The following is a 26,543-nucleotide window of genomic DNA, read 5'->3' on the forward strand; positions in this document are numbered from 1 at the left end:
CTCCTCACCTTTCAAACATCACTTGGGGGATGAGGCTGGTGGGGTGGGGTGCGGTGGCTGGGAGTCTCCCTGGAAGGGGCCTTTGAGGCTATCTGATCCAGAAACTGCCAGATGCAGAAACAGGCCCAGAGCAGGGATGGCTTTGATCAAGGTCTCTGAGGCAGAGGCTCCATCCAGGTTTGTCTGTGTCCAAGTTCAGGGTTTTTATGATCTGCCCTCCCCTGAAATGTCAGCCCTATCAGGACTGAACTGGTGGATTGATTCACTCAGAGAAGCCTGCTCTGTGCCGGGCACTCAGGTAATCAGAGCCAGGGCCTGCCCTTGGAGAGCCCCAGCTGGGGAGAGTGTGCTGGGAGGCACCTACTGGGGGGGAGAGGTCGACCCTGGGTTAGGGAGAGGTCAGGAAGGTTCTGAGGAAACGCTGGTGCTGCTTTAGCGCTAAGGGGTTGCTCTGAGGACAGATGAGGTAAACCAAGGCTGGAGGTGGAAACTGCCTGCCTGCCGTGATAGGCACCCACATATGTAGCAGGGAGTGCGGGTTGGAGAGGTCTGGGGACAAGTTTGAGGAGAGCCTTGATCCATGAGTACAGGGAGCTTGGCTGTTGCCCCGTGGACTCTAGGGGGCGTCACGGAGAAGTTGAGATGTGTGGGGAGCAGGGCACGCTCACGTGACCTGGGATACCCAAGACCTGCCGAGTTTGGCAGTGGGCTGGGCCGCCTGGGTCCACAGCGCCACCTGGTGTACATCTCCCTCACTGCAGCTTGACTTCGCTGGGCTCTCTAGCTGGGGAAAAGGTAGGACAGAGATCTCTACAGGGGACTCTGGGCTCCCAGGCAAACTTGTGGACCAGGACCAGTCCCGGAACCTCTGTCCCCTTCCAAAACAGCCAGGCTTTATGGTCAAGAGCTCACATTCAGGGATGTGCCAGACCCCTACTAGATTCTTTGCCTGCCCTCTCAGGCCAGGGTCCCCATGAGAGCGTGAGGAGACATGGGTCTCATGGGCCAACCTGCCAGCCTGGGCAGGAATCCTCTTACACTATCATTCCACCCCAGAGCAGGGCCCACCTCCAAGCACACATCTGTGATGAGCATCCTACTCCTATCTAAAGCTCCCTCAGGCTTTGGGGAACTTTGCTGGAATAACTTCTCCTTAGGACTTCCTCTGTCCATCCCGTCAGCCCCCCCACCCCCTCTTCCATGGTTCTCTTCCACCTTGCTGGGGCCGTACAGATCTCTACCACGTGTCAAGGGATCAAAGCCAGGTACAACAAGGCATGTCTAGCATGTGTGCCTTTGAATCCACAGATACGTCTGCAAGGATGTTCACAAAATGTTAACATATCTTAGGATGATGGAATTTTAGGTGACTGTTTTCTCTCATCTTTGTACTTTTACTGATTCCTTACATCTTCTAAATCTATATTATCTTTATACTCACATAACCCCAAAGTTTTCATTTTGGAAAAAACAAATTAAGAAATCTAAGCACATCCCAAACGAAGCTGGAATAGTGCAGTAAAAGTGAGTGCCTGACAGTGGCTCTGCAGTCCTGTAGCTCTTGCCTTTGCATGTTTCACAAGGGCTGTTCCATTTTTCCTGGCACTCTAAGCTCCTGGGGGCAGGGACCAAACCAATTTCCAGGGCTTCTTCACAGCTCTGGGCACAGAGCAGATGCACAATACACCTCACTTCTTGCCTGACAACTGCGCTACCCTCCTCTCTGGTTTTCTGCCACCCGCCCACCCCATCTCCCCCCACCCCAAGTCTGTTTTCAACAGTGCAAATCAATCACATCATTCTTTGACCTACAAGGCCCTGCACTGTTTGGCCCACCGGCCCCTCCAGAAACTACCTCAACACCTCCCACCAACCCCTCTGCTCATGCACCAACTGCTCTGGCCCCCGTTCAGTCCCTCCAACGTTCTTTCACTTGCTGCTCCCTCTGCCTGGAATGCTCTTCCCTCAGATCTGTGCTTTGTCATTTAGGTCTCAGATCAAACATCACCTCGTCACACAAGGCTTCCCCAGCCTCCTAAAACATCCCCCTGTCCCCCCCCCCCGACTCCCACCACACACTATGCTGCCATCTGGTTTTATTTCTTCCTTAGCGCAATTGCCACCTGAGATTGCTGAACTTGTCTACCCTATGTCTCCCCAAGTCTCCCCCAGCTTCCCCAGAATTTAACCCCTGCCCGGGCAGGGGCCTTATCAGTCCTGCTCACCACTGTACCCCAGCAAAGAGCCCAGTGCCGCTTGACACACGGTAGGCTCCCAGGGAAGTTTGTGGGGTTGAATGAACGAACCCCACAGTGACTTGTCATGAGTCACGAAGTCTAAGGGTAAAATATCTGTTTTCTGCCATTCCCCCCACCTGATGCAAACAGTGCAAGTCTGCAGTACCTTATCTTGTAAACCGTCCTCAGCACAGAGAATTGGTCAGGGCCTCGGCACAGAGCTGGCTGGCAGGAGTCCTCAGTCAGTGGCTGTTGAATGGATTCCGTCCTCGGCCTGACATTCATTGATCATTTAATCTGTGCCAGGCACTGGGCAAAATGCATTCCATTTACTCTCTTCAAAACCACCCTGTGAAGTAGGTACCAGTTCCCCCATTTTACAGATAAGGAGATAAACAGACTGGCCCATATATGGCAAAGTTAGGACTTCAGCCCAGGCTGTGTGATCTCAGACCAGGTGCACATTTTTTTTTGGCTGTGCCACGTGGCTTGCAGGATCTCAGTTCCCCGACCAGGGATTGAACCTGGACCACTGCAGTGAAAACACCACATCATAACCACTAGACAAACCACGGAACTCCCCCAGACCAGGTGTTCTTAAAGGACTCCTGCTTCTGAAAATGTCAGCTCTTGGGAAGCAAATATGTCAGCCAAAGCCACCTGCCCTCTGTGTCCTCTGGAAAGACAGAATCTCTTGTTTAATTTTTAAGCTAGCATGTTGGAAAGATACAGTGCTTCAATGATGAGGTCTCAGCTGGGTGGTGGTGAGAACACAGCCTGGATTCAACAGCTCAGCCACTCACCACATGGATAACTTAGTTTCTCTGCACCTGTTTCCCCATCTGTAAAATGGGACCACTGCTCACATCTCACGTCCATTGTGAGTGGAAGGTGCTCACTCAAAGTGGCCTGACTGAACCTGCAGACACCAGCAGCCAAGCTGATGAGCCTGGTCCTATCAGGGGACATTCAGAGAGCTGTCCACCCACCCCAACACTTGTTCAGTGAGGTGACAGTAACAAGGTGGGGAGAGATCCCTGGGGCCACAGTCCCAGCCTACAGCCAAACTGAAGCCAGAAGTGAACACTTCTTGGTGAGGTCAGAGGTCCTCTGAGATCTCAGAGGTTGGGGCCAGCAGCTCAGGCTTTTGAGTCTTACTCCACCCCCAGTCACGAGGTGACCTTGGGCAAGTCGAGTTCTCTCTGGGCCCTTTCCCCATCTTTATAATCCAATGGTGAAAGTCATACATTCTTCTCTGCTCTTGACACTTATTATCCACAAGGTATACAACCAAGCAAAGGCGGCATAGCCAGACTCAGCATATTTAGGCTCAGAGGGAGACAGATGAAGCAGCAGCCTGGAGTTGCTTCATGGTGGATGCATACCCAGACCTTCAAGCGCTACCCAGATGCCACAGGCAGAAATGAGTTTATTGCATTAGAAAAAATACCAAAGAAAAACAGCAAACACCTTCGTACTAGACACAATTATTAGTTTGACTTCAAGGGCGAAAAGGAATCTCAAAGGTACAAACTTTATTTCTGGGAGGGGGTGACAGTCTCATCCCTCCTCCTCCTTCCCTGTCCCTTTAAACCAATGGACCTTGATAGAGGTGTCCACCTGTGTGATATAGTCACACACATCTTTCTCATCCTGCTTGCCTGCGCACGCCCGTGTGGAGCTCGCTGGTCACAGTGAGCAGGCTCCTGAGGTTCTGGGATAGACAGACAAATGTGAGGATGGGGCTGGGGGGGTTCCTAGCCTGAGACTAGGTTTCCAGTTAGTGATGGTGGGACTAGGGTGGGGGAGGGAGGGCTTGCCTTCCTGCAGAGCTGAGAAGATGGCTTATTGATCCCTCCTTCTCCCCCCACAAACCCTAAGGCACAGGCATTGGCACAAGTGGCTGTTGCACATGAAGGGTGTCTTTCAATGAACCAAGTGACTCAAAGTCTCTCAGGGGAGCCACTCAGGCTAACTTCGTGGTACAGCCCTGGGTCTGGAGGTGACTACTGGAAGGAGAGCAATCAGCTGAGCCTGGACGTGGGGGAGGAGGGAGAAGAGAAGGAGTTTGTGATGCCCATCATGCTCTGGCCAGAGCTGAGTGCCCTGGGCAGAGAGGTCTGGAGCAGGAGCCTGGAAGGGAGAGAGCGCTGGGCAAGGCAAGCTGAAAAAGGAGAGAAACCCAGCAGCCGAGAAGCAGAGCCATGGCCTTGATCCACATGCTGCCCTCCCAGGAGAAAGCCAGCCTGAAACCCATTCTCCACGGCCCAATTCTGCCAGTCGGTCAACATTAAATAACAGCCCCTGATAGTTTCTGCTCTAATGTATTATTACCATGCACACTGGCCAATCAGTGGGTCTTGAGAAGAATTAAAGTGCTCACTGGTTTGGCTTCCAATCTTAACAGTTCCAAAATGTCACTTGACATCACAGCTAGTCATCATGGACGTGCCCTGGTCAGGTCACAGGCAAACACTAAGGCAGAATAACATCTTGTCCTCTAGCTGAGACCCTGATGATGCCAATTGCCATGGCTAATGGCAGAGATGGGAGGAGATGAGGCCAGAGGTGAGCAGCAGCTTTTTGGTGAGGAAAGGCACCTGCTGCAGGCCAGAGGCCAGGAAAGAGAACATAATTCAAGTCTGAGAAGTGGCAGGAGCCACGGCATGAGGGGCCCGAGGATGCCAGGGCTGGGACTCAGGTACCACGCAGCTCTGAGTTCTTCTCCACATTCACTCTCCCAAGTTAGGGAGGTTCACGTGAAGAAAGAGAATATGAAAGCCTCCCCAGATTAGAAACTTCCAGATTATTTGTTGCCTATAAGCTCCTAGCAGCAGCTCTTTATGAAAATGCCCACTCATGCCCTCAACCTTGCTTCTTTAACGTCAGAATGACACCAGAAATAACACGTGCCTTCAAAACACATTTAGGATAAGGTAAAAATCCATATCAGAAATAACTCTAAATTTTCTTGCCACCTTGATTCTGCATCATTATTCTTGCTACATCAGGGATATTTTCCAAGAGCAGGGAATCATTCCCCCTTGGCCCCTAGCTGAATACTGCATATTGGTCTGGGTGGGGTGGGTACAGTGACTGCAAATAACCTACATTATTACTTGCAGACAAAAGGTCTCTGCTGCTCCAGACCTTCATTAACTATGACAGGTCAGCTATGCTGAGGAAATGCAGCCTGTAGACAGCAAAGCAGGTTCTCCAAGATTGATGTCAGAGGACTGGCAATCAGTCTAGGTGGAGGGAGGAATGGCTTTATCCTGTTTCCTCTGGCCTGACACTTGCTGTTACTCCCCCTCCATCTTGAGGCTTTTGGTTGCTCCAGCCCGCCCCATGGCCTTGCTTGGGGGAGGAGAGGGAAGGTGAGAGAGATCATGGCTAAAGAGTTCACTTAGGCTGGTTTAGTCATCCTGAAACTGGCCCCATGTGCACCAAATCCTTTGGTTCATTTAATGGTGGAGAGTAACCGTTTCCAGGTCATGGATAATGTAAAACTCACCTGGGTCCCACAGGTGGTGGCAACCTGGGTAGAGCGTGGGCATTCTCTGGAAAGAGGTTCTGGGCTGGGGCTCCCCTAGACTGTGTCTCTTGCTTTCTGCTTAAACAAATGCCCTCTGTTTCTCCAGTGTGGAGGACGCTTAGGAAGCAGCGTCAAAAGTGAACTCACAGACAAGACAGCCTGAATAAATTAGTATAATACTATTAGAAGGGATGGCATTTTGTTCTGTTTCTTAGCAGCATTGTTCTACATGCAGCCTGATGATCTCCTTCCCTGGGAAATTTAAAAAGCCGTTCCCTGGTTGTTAGCTCTGATGTAAAATTATAAAATAGAAATCTGGTAGGGTTTGTTTTGTTTAAAAAGGAAAAGCCCTGGTGAGGCAGGGCGGTCCCATGCAGTCCTGTTAGCTCTGGCCGTTGGGTCGGCCCACCGTGCTCCCTCCGGGAGGCTGGATCTGGATGGAGTCCAGGAGGGGCCTCAGGGCCTGTCCAAAGGGCCTGCAGAGAGAACAAACACGGGAGCTGGAGTGGGCTCTCGGACGCAGACTGCCACAGCTGGCCGGCGCGCCAAGCTCTGCCCACACGTGCAGCAGCTCTGCCACGCCAGGAAAAAGTTCGCTACAGTCCATTTAATTTTCTCACCTATCTCATCCATCCTTTTTCATAGAGGGGATCTCTACATAGCTGCTCTGCATTTTTACTCCTGGTGTCCCCTCCTTAGTAAATGCTACCATCGTACTACCTTTGCCTCCTGGTTAGCTGTGGTTTGAAAAGGTTGGTGACGTACTGGGAACTAGAGCTTTCTGTACTTTCTGTACTTGTATTTTTAATTCTCATGGTACAAGAAGATAAAGTTTAAGTGAGGAAGCTGAGGTAAAAGAAAAAGGATATGAAAAAGAAAAAGTCAGAAGTGAGGATGGTACATAATTGGACTCCTCAGGGAACTGAGGTCTTCTAGGGAGTACAGGGAATACTCAGGAAAAATGACAGGTGCAGGATGTCAGAAGGTGTTAATGCCACTGTATAAAGGGCTCCCAGTTTGCTCTCAGAGTAGCTTAGCTGGAAAAAAGACCACAAATGCTGTAGTCTTAGAGACTTTCCAAGATTACCGCAACCTTAAGTCCGGTTGCCCACAACACATCTCAGTTACTGGCTTTCTTTTTCTTCGGTGATACTGCCATTTTTGAAAACCATCCCCAAATTCAAAGGAAATGAAGTATTCTAAAGCATAAACTGATGAAACGAAGAAATACTAACCCCAATTCCAACAAGTCCAGGAACCCCACCCATCAAATAATAATAGCAAGAACATTCCAGCTACTTGGGTTTGCTCAGGGCCCAATAACCTAGATCCTTCAGCAATGCTGTGGTGTTTAACACACCCACCAAGGAACAGGAAGGCAGGGCCAGGACTGGGACGTGGGGCTCTCCTCACCAGCTCGACACAGACAATAGCCTTCTTTCCTGTGTAAGGTTTTCCTGAGGGGCTCCTACCTGGGTGCGAAGAACAGCTCACCTTGCTGAGTCTGCTAAACCTGCCAGGATCCCTGTTGAACAGGTCCCCAGTTCAGGAGAAACTGAGTCAGAGTCAGCAAATGGACCCGGTCCTAGAGTGGGCAGAAGCTGCCTGAACGCAATCAACAGCAAAGGGAGGGAGGGGTGTGATGGCATTGGGGGTGCCTGGATGATGGCCCACAAAGCTTGGACCACATCAGGGAGGGAGGGGCCACACAGTATTTTTGAAGAAAACATCTACCGAAGGCTGACTGTGCGCTACGAGGTACGAGGGCGATTAGGAGGTTTGAAGGTGTCAAAGAACTCAAGGTGCAGGGGAAGAAGGACGAACAACAGTTTCAAAACAAGCCACCCTACTAATTCTCTGACCTACTCTCAGCTCGTCTATCTAAACCGCCTTTTAAGTGGGCATTTCTGGGGAGTGGCGTGCTTCATGTGCAATGGGGAAGACAGATACCAGGACTCTGTACAAACACTGGGGCCAGCGTCAACTGGGTTTCTAAGTTCTGCAGTTGCACTCAGGTCAGGATAGAGTTGGTCCAACTCCAAGGAGGGTGAAGGTAACACAGGTGAGCACCCGAGAGTAGAAAGAATGGTGGCGTTCTATGTTAGAAGCTGCCATCATGACACCCCACCCAGCTTGGGAGGATTCTGCTGAGAACAGTGGGGGCAGATGTGGGCCAGAGGAGAGGCCCTGTCTGTGAATGGGGATTTCAAAGGCAGAGACAGAGGCCACTTACGTGGAGAGAACTTCAGAGGGAAGGTCAGTGATGTAAGAAGGGATCTTCCGCCCAGTCAGGAACTGTGCCACTTCATTGCTGAAGGTGTTACAGTTGTGTTCAAAGAGGTTGTAGGCTTCACCTCTGTACATTGTGAGGTTTGGGAAACAGATATGAAAGTCAGCAACCATGTATGGGAAATCATTCAAACCAGGTAACAGAATGGTGAGCACACCTGAATTTGAGGACTGCGATTTCCCCTCTCTTACACCCAAAAGGAGAGCCTGATTTGCCACTCTGGGCATTTTAAGGGAAGGATGAAATAAACACATTTGGCTCCTCCACAGTTTCAGGAGAATCTTTATAGTCACAAAATCAGAGCTACAGGGTTAGAGTTTAACACTTCAAATTGACTAAAGTTTCTTTAAGAGAAAATATGATCAAATTTGTATTTTATCCCAACCTCTCTACAAATTCCGTTTTTGATTTTCAGGATAAAATACTGCTGTTGAGAGCAGCATGTGCTGAAATAGCAGCAGCTGATTTTAATCAGAAGGAATAAACAGCCCTTCCTTTCCTCAAAAGTTTCAGCAGTACATATGCTGGGATGGAACAGTGGCCTTGGAGGCAATGCTGAGCTCTTTTTGTGTAACGATTAACTGTTTTCCCTTCATATTTATTCAGCAAATACCGGGTCAAACACGCTGAGTGTTCTGGGGGAAATGACCTGGTGGCTGCCCCTGCGGGCCAATCATCTAGTGGGGGAGACAGACACAACTAACCACCACCCTTGTCTCCACTCACCGGAACAGAGACTCCCCCAGGGAGGACAGGTACTCCAGGAAGATTTCTTCTGTGACTTCTGTACTCCCCACATCAACCACAGAATCTGGGGGCCCAAGCAACGTACCTCCCTAAAAAAGCCAACCCAAAGAAAGTCAGTAAATCACTCTCTCCACTGAATTTTTTCATGTGGTTTTCCATGGAAGACCACAAATGTTCTGTTCCAACAACTTTTAACTCTCAGAGCACCCATGACAGATGAAGAGTTATTATTTTTTTTTTAATTTATTTACTTTTTTTTTTTTTGCGATACGCGGGCCTCTCACTGTTGCAGCCTCTCCCGTTGCGGAGCACAGGCTCCGGACGCGCAGGCTCAGCAGCCATGGCTCATGGGCCCAGCCGCTCCGCAGTATGTGGAATCTTCCCGGACCGGGGCACGAACCCGCGTCCCCTGCATCGGCAGGCAGACTCTTAACCACTGCACCACCAGGGAAGCCCCCTTTATTTACTTTTTAAATTTATTTTTGGCTGCATTGGGTCTTCGTTGCTGCGCTCGGGCTTTTCTCTAGTTGTGGCGAGCCAGGGCTACTCTTCGTTGCAGTGCGCGGGCTTCTCATTGCGGTGGCTTCTCTTGTTGCGGAGCACAGGCTCTAGGTGTGCAGGCTTCAGTAGTTGTGGCTTGTGGGCTCTAGAGCGCAAACGCAGTAGTTGTGGTGCATGGGTTTAGTAGCTCCACGGCATGTGGGATCTTCCTAGACCAGGGCTCGAACCCGTGTCCCCTGCATTGGCAGGCGGATTCTTAACCACTGAGCCACCAGGGAAGCCCAAGAGTTAGTTCCTATTTGTGTCAAGGTTATAATGGCTTAGAGCTCCCTGGAGACTTTCCATCGCCACGTGCTGGCAACATGGCTAAGAAGTCAGGTGTCCTGTTTCTGGCAGGGCCCTGGGAAGCTTAGTCTCCTGCAGGTCAGACTCCTGACACTGTCCATTCATTCAGTTGATAAAAGGATAGAAACCCGGAATCTGAAGTCTCCCTTTGGCCCCAACATGCCTACTCACGAGGGCAGAACAGGACGACTAGAAATGGCTCACACTTGACAGGCCATCTTTCCAGGTCTATATTCATAATGTATGCAGCCAGTTTTTTTTGTGACACACTTGATATCCCTTGTAACACTGGGAAAATGTGAAGAACTGTGAGGAAGCTGGCAGGCTGGCAAATATTTCCACAATTCAGTTCCTTTTTGATCTGTGAGGCTAATTTAACGAGGTGATAGGGTTCCTCTGGCAAGGGAGTTAATGGTCCCCGAAAGACCTACAGAAAAGTCTCAGCCATGGGTTAACAGACTGCCATAGCAGACTCAAGGAGAGACCGAGGTCCTGGGGGAAACCAGCCAAGCGGAAAGCAACAGGGTCACTGAAGAGGAGAGAGCTGGGAATGGGCTGAGGAGTAAGGGCGAGTACTCCAGAGCAGAGCTCCCTGAAAAGACCATAAATTCACACAATAGCAGCTATTGAGCACCTACTATGTGCCTGATGTTGTTCTAGGCACTGGGGAAAACATGGTGAGCAAGATAATCATTGTAGTCAGAGTTGCAAGAAACTAAAAGGTCATTATTCAACCCCCTATTATTCACTCATATGACAAATATGTATTGAGAACTTACTATCTGCCAGGCCTTATGCTAGGCATTGGACAAAACAGATGAGATTCTTGCCCTCATGGAGCTTATAGTCTACCAGGGAAGGCAAACCAAAAAATCCCATAAACCATGTATAATTATGAGCTGCGATAGGGTCTTGTTGGAAAAAGTACTGCTGTCAGTACTTAAGACAGGGGACCTTCCCAGTCCGAAGGGTCAGAGAAGACTTGGTTGAGAAAGTGACATTGAGTTCATCTGGAGAATGGAGAGGCATAACTACATGAAGGGTCAGGGAGGTAGACTGAAGTCAGAGGACAGGTTTAAATGTCCAAGGTGTGTTCAAGGAATGAGAAGAGGTGGGTGGGGAAGGGCACAACCTGCAAAGAGGCCACACAGAGAGAGAGACCGAGACCAGATCAGATGGGGCCTTGTAGGCTATGCTGAGCTTTCTTGTTTTTATTCCAAGAGCAACGGGCAGAGTACTGACTTAAGCAGGGGAATGCCATGATCAGATTTTCATTCTGAAACAATCACTTTGCCTCCTGTACAGAGAACTCACTGAGAAGGAACAGTAGGTGAATTGCTGTGGTCCAGGCTAGAAATGAGGGTGGCCTGGATTAAGGTGAAAGCTCTGGAAAAATGAGACGAGATGAAGAGAATTAGACTAGTTTAAGGTACACTTACAAGATAGAACAGACGTGGGCTTAACAAAGGACTTGTTATATGAGGTGGGGGGGCCAGTGGGAGGAAGAGATAAAAAAAAATGACTTCCCATTTATAAGTATCAAAATGCATGGTTTGGACTTCCCTGGTGGCACAGTGGTTAAGAATCCACCTGCCAATGCAGGGGACACGGGTTCGAGCCCTGGTCCAGGAAGATCCCACATGTCGCGGAGCAACTAAGCCCATGCGCCACAACTACAGAGTCTGCGCTCTAGAGCCCACATGCCACAACTACTGAAGCCCGCGTGCCTAGAGCCTGTGCTCCACAACAAAAGAAGCCACCACAATGAGAAGTCCACGCACCTCAACAAAGAGTAGTCCCCCCTTGCTGCAACTAGAGAAAGCCTGCGCGCAGCAACGAAGACCCAACGCAGCCAAATAAATAAATTTTTTAAAAAAAGAATTTTTTTTAGTCTTTGCTTGAGTACCTCCTGTGACGACCCTTAGACAGCTCCGACAAATTTTCTGGAAAAGGGCATGGGCTTTGGAGTCAGAGAGACGTGAGTTTTAGTACTGGTGCTGTAACTGGCCATGTAACTTTGGGCAACTCACTTTACCTCTCAGAGCCCTCATAGTTCACACTGACTGCGCTTCACATTGACTGAGTTCATACCATGCACAAGGCACTGAGCTGGTGATGGTGACAGAAGAATGAGACAGTCTCAGCTTACAAGGAGCTTACACAGGGCTCCCCCTGGAGACTCAGGAACAGCCCATTTCACCATAACATGCTCAGTGTGACACAGAGGGACCACAAATACCATGGGAGCAGAGGGGAGGTCAGCTAGCTGGAAGATCTGGGAAGGGTATTCTTGAGCTGAGTCTTAAGGTCACCATGAGGAACTATGCCACAGGCCTGTATACACTGGGCAAGAAGCCAGAACTATAGAGGAGAACAAAGTTCCTGGTCTATGGGAACCCGAGACTGCAGACAGGGTGGGGGAAGACACTCACCGGTGGACAGCTGGAGATACCGCCACTGCCGAAGAAGAACTCATCCTTGTGTACAACTATGGAGGTGTGCCTGCAATGCAGAGAAGAGGCCGAATAAGCCAGAAAGCTTAAAATTGGTCCGAGAAAAAGCAAACACCACACTGCAATGAGAGTGATTTCTGCCTAAGGATATGACTTATAAGGTCAACATCTTTATAAAACTAACCAAACAAAGGTAAGATAAATACCATAGGCCAGAGTTTCTCAACTTTGGCACTACTGACATCTGGGGCTGGCTAATCCTTTGTTGTGGGGACTGACCTGTGCATTCTAGAATGTTCAGCAGATCCTGGCCTTTACCCACTAGATGGCACTAGCATTACCTGCCTCCGCTGTGGCGACAAACATGTCTCCAGACATCGCCAAAGGTCTTCTGGGGGCAGAACTGTCCCTTGTTGAGAACCACCGCTGTAGATCATGTAAGCAGAGAGGAGTCCTTACAGATTCACCCCAGTATTAACAAATCAATTACTGAAATAAATCTCTGCAGACCAAGGTGTGTTCCCAGACTTTTTAAACTAACAGGAGCAGTTAACCTGGACCATGTTGAGAGAAAGGCCAGATGATAAGTGTGAAACTATTTCAGGTGAAGGTGCTCATATTACTTCTTGGTTCGAGTCAAACAAAGCAAAGGGTCATTCTGGTCAACCAATATGTCAGCAGGCTCTAGGATCCAGACAGAACGCTGACCTAAGGTTTTCTCAGAAATGGAACTGAGCCCAGCCACCACCTTGTGTCTGACAGGGATGGGTCTGAGAGACCAAAGTAGAATGTGTTCTAGGACAGACATGTGGGATACTCATGACTTCCATAGTTAGAAAGCTTGGTCAGGGGTGTGCATAACATCATTCCACCTTTCTTTAGGACAGGCTTTCTCAACCTCTGCACCACTGATATTTCTGGTTGGAAAATTCTTCATTGTGGAGGGGTGTCCTGTACAATGTAGGATGTTTATAGCAGTATCCCTGGCCTTCACCCATCCACCCCAAAAGTCTCGAGACACTGATAACTCCTGGCTGGGAACCACTGCTTTAGAACTTGAAGATTTGTGACTTGAGAGAGCTAGGTTTCAAACTGGAAGCCACAGATTGGAACCTGAAATGCATGGGTGCTATTTGGTTTCATAAACCAGCCAATTAAGGAGTCCCACCCAGCTTACCAGATGCCTTCCAGTTGTTTCCCTGTGGAGAAAAAAAGAACAGATTTAACCACTTGGGACTAGACTAACTGGCCCCCCAGCCGGAGTAAATTCAGAACATCAGTCAAACCCAGAGTAACCCATTATAAACCTCCTGGGGGACTTTCTAGGAACGCAATTCTCCTCCAATAAGGTCCTTAGGTCATGACATGGTATGTTGTGTTAAATAAGCTGAAAAAATAATCAGAATCCTTAAGCAGAATGCAAGATGGAACACTGGTATAGAGGTACCCAATTTTATGTCTGCTTTTCTTTCCCCTTTAGGGTCAACTCAACTCTGCCTTTTTAATGTCTTTGTCTCATCTACAGAGATAAAGCAAAACGATAGTATAGAGGACTTCCCTGGTGGTCCAGTGGTTAAGACTTCGCCTTCCAATGCAGGAGGTGTGGGTTCAATCCCTAGTTGGGGAGCTAAGATCCCACATGCCTCGTGGCCAAAAAACCAAAACATAAAAAAACCGAAGCAATATTGTAAGAAATTCAATAAAGACTTTAAAAATGGTCCACAGCAAAAAAAAAGAAAAAAGAATCTTAAAAATAGTATAGAAAAACTATTGTCCACTTCTTCATGGAGCATATGTGAGGTGAACTCCTTTAGAAAATTAGAGAGCAAACTGCCGATGCCATCCATTGGAATAGTCAATGCACATGTATTCTACACCTCTATGTGCCAGAAATGATGCGAGGTATGGAAATGCAAATGTGAACAGATTACTGTCCTGCCTTTAAGGAGCCCAAAGTCAAATGGAAAGAGAGAGACACACGTAACTTACTAAAACACAATGTTGATAGGCTCCATAATAGTGGTAAACATAATAAAGATAAAGAATTACCTTCACGAGCTGCAATTCAACCAATGAACAAACGGGGGAGGGATGGACATTTGTGCCAGCGGGAATAGTATGTACAAATGCATAGTTGTGAAAAAGACTAAGGTCTTGCAGGGTAGAACAAAGGGTGCAGTGATGGTGGTAAGAGGACGAGTGGCAGGCCAGGGTGTGAGCAAAGTAGGGCAAACCTGGACTGAAGGCTGCCCTACACTGTGGGGCATTGAAGGTTTTTATGCAGTAGAGTGCCCTGATCAGATCCATGTTTTTAAATGACAACTGTATCTTCTAAGAGATAACTGTAGGAATAGAAGATGAATTGGAGGACAGAGAGTAGAGAGAGCAGACGAGAGTGAGGAGGTCTTTGCAGTAGCCCACGGGAGATTCCACAGTGCTAAGGATGAAGAGGAAGGGCAGTGAAAGACATGAGAACATTATCAAACATCACTCATTCACCTTTGGTAATAATTTTATGGTAACTGTTTATTGATTGCTGAATTGAATACTTTCAATGCTTCAGTGTTTGCCCTGTGACTTTCTAAAGGATGAAACTCTAGGCACTGTGTGGAAGGAGAGGTGATATGATTACACTTCTCCCTTTGCATAAGTTGCACTATTTTGCCCCTGTAAGAAAGCTTTTAAAATAAGATAACAGTAGCCTAATTTTCTTTTTTTTGGAAGAGACAGAAGAAACCATGGGTCCTGCATGACAACCTATTGATGGCTCAGCATAGTGTCATCAGAGGCAGTTAAGAATATGGCACAGGTTCAGAGCTGAGCTTTTTCCCTTTGCTAGCGATGGATCTTGGGCAAGTTTACTCAACTTGAGCCACAGTTTCTTCAATACAAAGTTGTTGTTACCGGTAATGATAATCTGTATAAAGCATCACAGTGTGTGGTACACAGAAGTTTTATAAATGGAGATATTACATATGATAGCCTCCTTGGGGAAAAGGATGAAGACTTTCAAAAGATAAAAGAAGGTGCTTCCCTGGTGGTGCAGTGGTTAAGAATCCGCCTGCCAGTGCAGGGGACATGGGTTCAAGCCCTGGTCCGGGAAGATCCCACATGCCGCGGAGCAACTAAGTCCGTGCACCACAACTACTGAGCCTGCGCCCTAGAGCCTCTGAGCCACAACTACTGAAGCCCGCACGCCTAGAGCCCGTGCTCTGCGACAAGACAAGCTACTGCAATGAGAAGCCCGCGCACCGCAACGAAGAGTAACCCCTGCTTGCTGCAACAAGAGAAAGCCTGCATGCAGCAATGAAGACCCAACACAGCCATAAATAAATAAATAAAATGCAACGTTAGGGACTTCCCTGGCAGGCGGATTCTTAACCACTGCGCCACCAGGTAAGCCCTAACATTGCATTTTAAATAGAGCTGATGTGCTCTTCTGGACTGCCACTTATAAAACAGCTTGCTGTCTAAATGGCAGCAATTTGTTGTTTATTTCCTTGGAGACATGCAATGATGCATGAAACTGGACATATAAGGGATATTGCTTTCTCTTGACTGTTCCTGCTCTCATTTACTTTGGGAAAAACACTATACTTGTATGAGAAGAAGTACAGTGTAGTGAACAAGAACACAGGTTCTAGTGTGGACAGGCCAGGTCTGAATCCTATCAGTTCAGTCAGTGAACTAATGTTTATGAAGTGACTATTATACTTCAGGCAATATTCTTGGCAGTAGGGATACATCAGTAAACAAAGGAGATGAAAAAAAACCTCCTTCATTGTATTTACAGGGTGGGGAGATAGGATAGTCAATAAATACTACTAATAAACATAATAAATCATAGTAGGTTAACAATAATGAGTGATAAAGAAAAATAAAAGCAGGGTAAGGGACACTGGGAGTTTCAGGGATGGTCAGGGTGGGCCTCTTTGAGAAAGTGTCATTTGAGCAAAGGCCTGAAGGAGGCAAGGGAGGGAGCCATGCAGAGGCAGGACATGCTAGGTGTATCTGAGGGACCTTAAGGAGGCCCGTGTGGCTAGACTTGGTGAGTGAGGAGGAGAAAAGTAGATGAGCAGAGGTAATCGAGGACCAGATCATATAGATGAACTTGTAGAAGTTGAGAACTTTTCTAAGCCTAAGCTGTCCAGTATGGTAGTCACTGACCACGTGTGGCTATTAAAATTAAAAGAACAAATTCAGTTCCTCAGTTGACTACTGCATTTCAAGTACTCAGTAGCCACATGTGGTTAGCAGTTAGTGATGGGACAGTGCAGATCTAGAACATTTCCATCATTGCAGGAAGTTTTTCTGGATGGCATTGTTTAAACCTTAGTTTCCTATTCTGTCAGGAAAAAAAAAAAAAGCATAGTAATAGTGTCTACCTCATAACATTTCCAAGGTTAAAAGAGATGACACACAAAACAGGCCCAGCACAGTGCCTGGCACATAATATATGCCCCCCACAAACTAACTCTTCTGGGACTTCCCAGGTGGTCTAGTGGTTAAGAATCCGCCTTCCAATGCAGGGAACTTGGGTTCGATCCCTGTTCGGGGAACTAAAATCCCACATGCCGCGGGGCAATGAAGCCTGCGGGCTCTAGAGCCCCCCGTGCCCCAACTACTGAGCCTGCGCGCTGTAACTAGAAGGAAGCCCACGTGCTGCAACAGAAGATCCCACGTGCTGCAACGAAGATCCTGCAACTAAGACCTGACGCAGCCAAATAAAAACAAACAAATAAAAACTAACTCTTCTTTTAGCCTTCATGATTTGAAAGTGTTATGGCTGCTTTCATAGTACCTTGGTATGGAAACTACCTTTTTCCCTCATTAGACTATAATTGTCTCAAGGACAAGGTCAGTTTCTTATGCATCTTTGCAATTCTAGCACCTAGCAAAGAACCTGGAACAGAGATGCTACATGCACACCTGTTGTGGTTGACACACAGTGCTAATGAGGCCAAAGTTCTTAATCCCAATCTTTGCTGCCCTGGCTTGTTACTCAAATGACTTTGCAACCCTGGCATATTGCACCCTGAGTCTGCTACTGCCTTCTCAGATGCCTATGTTCAATGACCCAGGTGGACAGGTGGCAGGTACAGATGCACCGGTTCAAACCCAGCCCTACTAAAATAATGGGTTTTTGGAGAGAGGCCTCAGAGACCATCCTGCCACTTATTTTACACCTGAAAAACAATTCAAAAGTTGTGGGATACAAACCCTACTTTATTCTACTTGATATTCTCTGTATTGATCACTAAATTTATCTGTAAGCTGGACATTATACTTCCTCCTTATTCAACTACATCAAGGTATGCTTAAGATCACATCCATCCATAGAATGGTGATAGAAACTGTAGAAAAAAGATCCTCTTATTCATTCTTTCATTTATTAATCTGTCTACCAAACACTTGGAGCCAACAACATTTAAAATGGATTGAGTGGATTTACATCCTTTCTTAATTTAAAGTGCTTCATAATTATCCTTATTCTCACATCTTTACATGATAGAGTGGAACAAATATTTATTAACATCATTTCAAACAGGTAAATAAAGATGCATGGTTTGTCCAGTGTAAAGACAAGAAAAAAAAAGGATGTAACCATGTACTTGTTGGAGCAGCTCAGGTAGAAACGTAAGGTTGGCTACTCAGTGGCCTGCTCTCATGAGGACAAGAACGAGGGTCATGGCCTCCTCTGGGGGTGAAAGGCATTGTAAAGTGGGACTGAACTGATTTAAAAAGTTTTTTCAGCCAGACTGAGGTACAGTAGGTGAGTAGATGGTGGGGGTCTGAGATTGAATTGGGGCACAAGGCCATTTTGGGATGTGAATTAGGCTCAGTGGATATTAGCACACTATAGGAACAGACTGTTTTCCCACTAGGATTTCCTCAGCAAGCTGGAGAGTGGGTGGGTCAGATGGCTGCAGGTCTCAAGCTTGCTGGCACGTCCGTTGCGTTGATTTTGAAGCCTATGAGGTATGCACATGAAAACAAATGGAAGGGCTTCCCTGGTGGCACAGTGGTTAAGAATCTGCCTGCCAATTCAGGGGACACAGCTTTGAGCCCTGGTCTGGGAAGATCCCACATGCCGCGGAGCAACTAAGTCCGTGCGCCGCAACTACTGAGCCTGCACTCTAGAGCCCGTGAGCCACAACTATTGAGCCTCGTGCCACAACTACTGAAGCCCATGCACCTAGAGCCTGTGCTCTGCAACCAAAAGCCACCACAATAAGAAGCCCGCGCACTGCAATGAGTAGCCCCCTCAAAAAAAAAAAAAAAAAACCTAACGTAAAAGGGCTTCCCTGGTGGCACAGTAGTTGAGAGTCCGCCTGCCGATGCAGGGGACACGGGTTCGTGCCCTGGTCCAGGAAGATCCCACATGCCGCGGAGCGGCTGGGCCCATGAGCCATGGCCGCTGAGCCTGCGCGTCCGGAGCCTGTGCTCCGCAATGGGAGAGACCGCAGCAGTGAGAGGCTCGCATACCACAAAAAAAAAAAAAAAAAGAGTAGCCCCCACTTGATGCAACTAGAGAAAGCCTGTGAGCAGCAATGAAGATCCAACACAGTCAAAAATAAAAACAAGTAAAAAAATAAATTTATTAAAAAAAAAAAAGAATCCACCTGCCAATGTAGGGGACACGGGTTTGAGCCCTGGTCCGGGAAGATCCCACATGCTGCAAAGCAACTAAGCCCGTGTGCCACAACTACTGAGCCTGTGCTCTAGAGCCTGCGAGCCACAACTACTGAGCCTGCAAGCTGCAACTACTGAAGCCCACGCGCCTAGAGCCCATGCTCTGCAACAAGGGAAACCACTGCAATGTGAAGCCCATGCACTGCAACGAAGAGTAGCCCCCGCTCACCGCAACCAGAGAAAGCCCGTGTGCAGCAACAAAGACCCAACGCAGCCAAAAAGAAAAAAGAAAACAAAAAAAAAGAAAACAAATGGAAGACATGGATATTAGCCCTGTTTTTCATCATGCACAACAAAGAATGTAGAGTGAGGTCCACACTAGTCAGCCGTCCACTGATTGTAAAAAGTAAAGTCAGTACATAAAAGCCAAGGAGAAAATACTCCATCTACCTCCTCATCAATTAAGGTAATGGAGCTTGTGCATATAGACATTCCTGCTGGTTATGGGTTGTGCTCAAGATCAGCACCTGGTATACTGCTGGTGCTAAATAAATGTCTATTAATAAGCATAAAGTGGGTGATGTTGCTGGGACTCCAGGGGCAGGCAGTATTAGCTCATTAGTATAAATCAAAAGTAGCCCTAGCTCACCTCCTAGATTTCACCCCACAGTGACAAAGTGTTCTTTTTATTTATTTATTTATCTGGCTGCGTTGGGTCTTTGTTGCTGTACGCGGGCTTTCTCTAGTTGCAGAGAGGGGGGGCTACTCGTCGTTGCGGCGTGAGGGCTTCTCACTGCAGTGGCTTCTCTTGTTGTGGAGCACGGGCTCTAGGCATGCGGGCTTCAGTAGTTGTGGCTTGCAGGCTCTAGAGCGCAGGCTCAGTAGTTGTGGCGCATGGGCTTAGCTGCTCCGCGGCATGTGGGAATCTTCCCGGACCAGGGCTCGAACCTCTGTCCCCCTGCGTTGGCAGGCGAATTCTTAACCACTGCGCCACCAGGGAAGTCCCTGACAAAGTGTTCTTAATTGGCAGTGTTTTAATGTGACTTGCCAGATTACCAGCAATGTGAAGGGGTTAACTCAAAAAATCAGCTTATTCTTCCTTGGAACTACCAGGTAAATGTCGAATCTATGTGGGAAAAGGTAAAAGGATACATTTGTATAACATAAGTGGACCTCTGTGCCTATAGGCTAAAAAAAATGCCTATTGGCAGTTGCCCCTCCTTTAGGTAGAGAGGTTATCACAAAATCAAAATGCAAAACATTGCTAAAAACTAAGAGGGTATTTTAATCCTCAAAAAAGGGTAGATTTAAAACTACTTAATACTCTAGCACTAGGATTCCTTGGAGCCAGTACAGGATTCTTTCTCAGAATAAAAATAACTAATTTGTGAGTTCTTTATTTCAGTACTCAGAAGGTTCCCTCTTAACCACTGCTTGTTGTTATTAGTCAGGCCTTGTAGCAATGCTTTGAGGTAGGTCTGCAACATCCTGTCACTTACTCAGGTTGTATTTACTGAATGCCAGTAACTGTGCTAAACTCTGGGGATACACTCAAGAGTTCTTGCCCCCATTGGAGCTTAAAGTCAAGTTGGCACTGGGGGAGTGGACACAGATGAGAAAACATGCAATTTAAAAATAGAATGATAAATGCTATTAAAGGAGATTACAGGATGTTATCAGCACATTATAGAGACACATGACCAAGATTTGCGAGGTGGGGGACAGGGAAAGTTTCCTGTAGGAAGTAACATTTCAGTTGAAACCTCAAGGATAAGCAGAAGTCATCCAGGCTAAGAGATGGGGAGAGAAAGTATTCCTGGCAGAGAGCACAGCCTTCGAAAAGTCTAAAGGTAAAAAAGAACTGAACGGGTTCAGTCCTGTTACCGTGTGAAACAGCCCTTCTCCACTGGGGTTCTGCAAGAGAATTAAGCCCTTATGCCCTGAGGAATCTATTGGGAGAATGAGAAAATAGCTACTCAGATCATTTTCCCTAGTGTTTAATTCTCTTGTGGAACCCAGTTGAGAAAGGCTCATGTACAGTGTGTTCAGTATGTAGAGACAGGTGAGGGTGGAGAGAAAAGCAGGAGAAGAATCACGAAGGGCTTGGTGTTTTTTCATTTTGCCAGAAAGAAACTGCACAATTACTAAATTAATTCACTGGACGGATGTAAAACAGTGCACACAATGAACAAAAAAAAATCTAAAACAAAGCACAATAGATGGCATTAAAACGTTATAAAAAATCCTCAGATTCAAATAAATTGTACTTAATCTTTAAGCTTGAGTTCAAGTCTCAATCATTCCTATAATCAATATTTACTGACCACTAGCTCTGAAAGGCCACAGGGGACACACAGGGGAGTCAGAGTTCCTGCCCTCCAGGAGCTCAAGGTTCTTGCTTAAGTCTTTCTGACACATCCAGCCCACCATGGCCTGTCCCATCTTTCAAGGCCTAAAATAATTGTTTCACCACTCACCCCTTTTTGGCATCTAATCATAATTTCTATTTTTTTTAATTCACTTTTTATTTTATTTTTTTAAAATTTACTTTATTTATTTATTTGGCTGCGTTGGGACTTTTCTGCTGCACGTGGGGTTTCTCTAGCTGCGGCGAGCAGGGGCTACTCTTTGCTGCAGTGCATGGGCTTCTCACTGCGGTGGCTTCTCTTGTTGCAGAGCATGGGCTCTAGAGCACAGGCTCAGCAGTTGTGGCACACGGGCTCAGTTGCTCCGTGGCATGTGGGATCTCCCAGACCAGGGCTTGAACCCATGTCCCCTGCATTGGCAGGCAGATTCTTAACCACTGCATCACTAGGGAAGTCCTAATCATAATCTCTTTTGTGCTGTTATCTAATGTTGCATATGCACAGCATTACTTTTAACTAATTAAACTCCTCGAGGACAGAGTCCATGTCTTTTATTTCATTACTATTTGTACTACAGAATTAAGCAAGGAACTGAGCAGTGTAAAATCTCAAATATTCATTTGATTGCATTCTGCCAAGAAATACATAAACACATACACACACACACACACACACACATTCCATATGCCTAAGTCTTTAAACCTGACAACAATTTTTTTTGTGTGTGTGTGGTACGCGGGCCTCTCACTGTTATGGCCTCTCCCGTTGCGGAGCACAGGCTCAGGACGCGGAGGCTCAGCGGCCATGGCTCACGGGCCCAGCCGCTCTGCGGCATGTGGGATCTTCCTGCACCAGGGCACGAACCTGTGTCTCCTGCATCGGCAGGCAGACTCTCAACCACTGTGCCACCAGGGAAGCCCCCTGACAACAATTTTGAGATAGGCTTGTAAAGAAAAATAAATGTGATCTTGGAACACGTACATGCACACAAACTTCAGATCGGAAAAAGTCAACAAATATAAAGTATCCCTTACCACGATTAAACAAATATAACAAACCTCCACCATTATCTTTATGTACTTTAGCACAGAAAGAGGTCAATAAATTTAAAGAGCAGCCAAAATTATTAAAAGGACAAACTGAAGGACAATCATAATAGCTAATTATCTTAGGCAAATAGTAACTATGAAAAAAAAAGTACAATCAGGCTGTCTGCTCAATTAGAGTGATAAGGATAATTCCAGGACTGTCTTCATTATGAGTGAAAGACTGTGGAGCAGGAATACCTTCATAGGAAGCAATTCTAGAAGACTGAAAACTGGACAGGGTAAAACTGTGGAGTCTACATTGTTTCAGGGGAGAAAGGAATTACATTGGGTTTATCTAGTCTAATCAGGATTGTAATAGACTAGATGGGGGTCTTACAATGAGGAGCTGTCATAATAAGAGGTTACTATAACTAGATAAAGAGCCAGGCCACTCCACCCATGAAGCTCCCCCTTTAAAAAAAAAAAAAGAATAAGTTGGCACTGCTGATGAGGTCACACTAGTTCAGGACAATGAAGGCTAGGAGGGATGATCATAAAACGATGATTATGAATGGCACATACACATTGAATCCAGCTATTTTCCTCATCCAAATTTGAAACACTTGGCAAGAGATGCCTTTATAAACTTGAACTAGGTACCTACTTTACATCAATTATAAAGGAACATATTACACAGGAAAGGTGGTATAGCAAAATACCTGAGAACATGAGCTCTGGAAGTCAGACTGCCTGTGTTTATAACCCAGCTCTGCCACTTACCAGCTGTGTGACCTGGGGGGCAAATTTCTTAATGTCTTATATCTTGGGTTCCTCAAATGAAAAATGGAGATAATAACAGGACCTATCTCACAAATTTGTGGTGAAGAATATAACACATGAAGATACTCAGAAAAAAAAGGGTCTGGCACAAGGTAAGCACTCAGTAAATCTAGCTATTAATATGCTTTTAGAATTCATTGCAAAAATCAGGAAACAAATTGATTTTTTAAAGGTTCAAATATATTTAGGAACGGGAAATTAATAGTTGGCTCCTAACAGAACTGGGACATACCCAACTTTAAGGTTAGTGATGTCTGGATAGGATGCACCCGTAAGGCAATGCCCATTTTCCATAAGTTTTTAACTCTAGAAAGTAATGATTACCACCTTTGATAACCCTTTATTCATTACTTTTAAAAAAGGCATAAAAGCAATATGAGAAAATGGGATAGAGAAGAGAGAATCAGATTTGCAGGCAAGGTAATGTTCTCAGAAATACCACTGGAATCAGATGTGCCAAACTGATGACGTTGGCTGAGGTCTTCTAGGATTTCACATCTATTAAAAAAGGTTTGGGGGGTGGGAGGGAGTCCCAGTACTCCACCTTCAGTTATGGCACCTTCCTCTTCACCCACTAAACTCCACAAAGGCCAGGCCACTTCTAGACCAGGCCAGGCTCTTTTTTGCTTGAGGGCCTTGGCAGGTTAATCCCCCTTCTGTTTGGAACACTATAACTCCCTCACCACCCACCTTGTGACTACTTCTTCCTCATCCTTTAATTCCCAACTTAAAAGTTACTACTTCTGATCCCCTCTTCTTATTTTCTGTCTCAGCACCTAGTTGGCTTCCTGCACAACCTAGTACTTATCACGATCTGTAATTACTTCATTTGCTTATTTATTTTTAATGTCTTCCCCACTAAATAGCTCCATGATGACAGAGAACATCTTTATCACATCATTTTCAGTTAAGCTTAACACTGGGACTAGCACGTAGTAGACACTCAATGTCTGCTGAATGAATCATGAATCAATGACCCTAAGGCCCCCTTTAGCTAAAATCAATAACTAGTATATAATAGAACAAAAAAATATCCAGTGTAAAGGTGGAGGCTTTTATTTATGGGTCTAGGAAATACCTAAGTAACTCCTCACTATGATCAAGCTAACTAAATGGCTCCATTACAAGACATTTAGTCAGAACTTGACTGATGTAATGTACTAGTGACTAGCACCTTCCTCAAACAGTGACTCTGTTAGTTTGCTTTCAGATTGGCCTTATTAATTTTAACAGTTGGAGATCTAGGCCCAACCTTCTAATAATGGATTGGCTACATAAGAATTACCTGAGGAGCTTATTAACAATACAGATTTCTGGATCAAAACTCCAAAAGATTCTTATTAAGTACTTGTGTAATAAGACTCTAGAATCCATACGTTTAAAACTTTGCAGGAATTCCCTGGAGGTCCAGTGGTTAGGACTCCATGCTTTCACTGCCAAGGGTGAGGGTTCAATCCCTAGTTGGGGAATTAAGATCCCGCAAGCTGCGCGGCGTGGCCAAAAAAACTTTGCTTATTTTGAATAGAAAATATATGTATGTCTTCAGCATCAAGTTCCCCTTTTCTTCTCTTTTTCTTTCACTGTGCAGCATGTAGTTTCCCCGACCAGGGATCAAACCTGTGCCCTCTGCAGTGGAAGCACGGAGTCCTAACCATTGGACCACCAGGGAATTCCCTAAGTTCCTCTTTTCATAAGCTACCACTGTTAGCAATTTTCTTATGTATCTTCCAGATAATTATTTGCCTAAACAACCATGTATCCTTTGCTTTAAACACACAACTGCATATTTAAAGAACTGTTCCAACTTCATTTTTTCTATTCCCATTTAACAATATATGTTGGGGGCTTCCCTGGTGGCACACTGGCTAAGAATCTGCCTGCCAATGCAGGGGACACGGGTTCGAGCCCTGGTCCGGGAAGATCCCACATGCCGTGCTCCGCAACAAGAGAAGCCACCACAATGAGAAGCCCGCGCACCGCAACGAAGAGTAGCCCCCGCTTGCCGCAACTAGAGAAAAATCCATGCACAGCAACAAAGACCCAACACAGCCAAAAATAAAATAAAATAAAATAAACAAAAAACAATATATGTTGGAAATGAAGTTATCTGTATCTTTAACAAGCACCCTAGGTGATTCTGATGTGAAGCCAAATATAGGAATCACTCATTGCCCCAGGGTTAAGAGATTAAGTTCAACCCACTAAGGCACATTAGAAACTCAAGGACACTGAAACTCAAAAGCAGCCCTGCTTACTTGATCTCTGCCCTCTTGTCTCACAGATATGACATGAACTAAAACATTCTCTAATGTCTCCATAGAAGCCAGGAAATACTAGCCATTCAAATGGATGTTGCCAAAGCTGTTCAATTTTCAATTCCCAGAATCCTTTCCTGCCCAACATCATCTGAAATCACAAACCTGACAATTCCTATGTTACACAAGACATTTTGGTATTTGGGTTATAAAGAGGTTTGATCCATGTTGAACTAGGGCTGATTTTCTCTCCTGGCAGTTAAGTAGTTTAATGGAGCACAACAGAAATACTTCCCTTACTAATCCTTACTGACACAACAGCAACCAATCCTCCCCCAGAATTGCTTTCTTACCACCTGGGCAAAAGCAATTAACTTAGAAGCTGTTGAGAAGACCGCACTGTCAGGCGGAACTTGGTGAATTCTTGAGTTCGGGCTCCAGTAGACCTGACTTTACTTCTACCTGGGGGCAACGGCTGGGCCCCTGTGCAGCTCTAGCTTTCTCTCCCCACCTACCCCAGAGACTGCACAAAGAGTTTCATTTTGGCACGGAGGGAAGGCTCTCCTCCGCAGTGTCCCTTTCACCACGCGGGGCACCGCGCGGCAGGCATCTTCACCTCCACTCCACAGCGCCGAGGAAGGAGTGTAGGGGGCTCCCCAAGCGAGTCAGGAAACCCACGGGGACCCAGCGCCGGCTTCCCCCACCTCCCAGCTGAAGTGGCTCTGAAGGTCTAGGGGAGAGCGTGACTCCTTTATCCCCTCTCCGTGGATTCAAACGTGATGAGGGCCAAGAGGGGCTTCGGGGGCCCAAACCTCAGACCCACACCTTCTCTACTGGGGCTCTTCTCCATCCTCTGGGCCTTCCCCTGAGCCATGGCCCAGGCCTCCCCACCTCGGCCGGCCGTCTCGGCGCCCTCCGGCCCGGCTCCCGCCCTCCTTCCCGCCCGCCCCCAGCCCCTCACCCAGCATGATGGGGCTGAGCCGCCGGGCCAGGCCCTTGGACAGGTCGTACACGTAGAGCTTCACAGGATAGAGATTTGGCGGCTCCATCGGGACCCGTGGCGGCTGCAGCCACTAAGTCCCTCAGGCACCCGGCAGCTGCTTGGACCTTCCCGTACCCGACGGGGGAGGGGAGCGGAGGGAGCGGGGAGACCGAGCCCGGGCCCGGCCTGAGGGGCGGGGTAGAGGTCGCCCAGCGCTGCTCGGGCCCCCGCACCCGCCACCGGCAACGACTACCGTGAGGTGACAGAGCGGGGACCGGCCGGCTTCGCGCGGAAGACTGGGCGGGGGCGGGGGCGGGAGCGGGGGCGGGGA

At 47.0% G+C, this 26,543-nt stretch overlaps 2 protein-coding genes across 5 annotated transcripts in view; both read right to left on the reverse strand.

Annotated features, from left to right (window-relative positions):
- Positions 1–5,875, reverse strand: part of PMM1 (phosphomannomutase 1) — a 28,055-nt gene extending 22,180 nt beyond the window's left edge. For all 4 annotated transcript variants that reach the window (XM_049693931.1, XM_049693930.1, XM_004279534.3 and 1 more), the window contains exons 1-2: positions 5,752–5,875; positions 2,404–2,546 (exon numbers count right to left, since the gene is read on the reverse strand). The gene's annotated coding sequence lies outside the window, so the exon portion shown is untranslated. The remainder of the gene's footprint in view (positions 1–2,403; positions 2,547–5,751) is intronic.
- A 54-nt stretch (positions 5,876–5,929) lies between these two features.
- Positions 5,930–26,524, reverse strand: DESI1 (desumoylating isopeptidase 1). Its single transcript, XM_004279535.4, has 6 exons — positions 26,192–26,524; positions 13,286–13,307; positions 12,088–12,157; positions 8,789–8,898; positions 8,006–8,128; positions 5,930–6,248 (listed from the first exon to the last, which is right to left on the reverse strand). The coding sequence occupies exons 1-6, from the start codon at positions 26,277–26,279 to the stop codon at positions 6,155–6,157; spliced, it is 507 nt and encodes a 168-aa protein (XP_004279583.1). The 5' UTR covers positions 26,280–26,524; the 3' UTR covers positions 5,930–6,154.
- Between the last annotated feature and the right edge of the window lie 19 nt (positions 26,525–26,543).

This window comes from Orcinus orca, chromosome 11 (assembly GCF_937001465.1).
Source record: "Orcinus orca chromosome 11, mOrcOrc1.1, whole genome shotgun sequence".
Taxonomy (NCBI): Eukaryota; Metazoa; Chordata; class Mammalia; order Artiodactyla; family Delphinidae; genus Orcinus; species Orcinus orca.

Coding starts and splice junctions, on each gene's coding strand:
- DESI1 (XM_004279535.4), bottom strand. CDS start 26,279: ATGGAGCCGCCAAATCTCTATCCTGTGAAGCTCTACGTGTACGACCTG. Junction 8,129..8,788: donor CTGGGGGAGTCTCTGTTCCG/GTGAGTGGAGAC, acceptor CACAATGTACAG/AGGTGAAGCCTACAACCTCT. Junction 6,249..8,005: donor CCCTCTGAAGTTCTCTCCAC/GTAAGTGGCCTC, acceptor TTCTCTCTGCAG/GCCCTTTGGACAGGCCCTGA.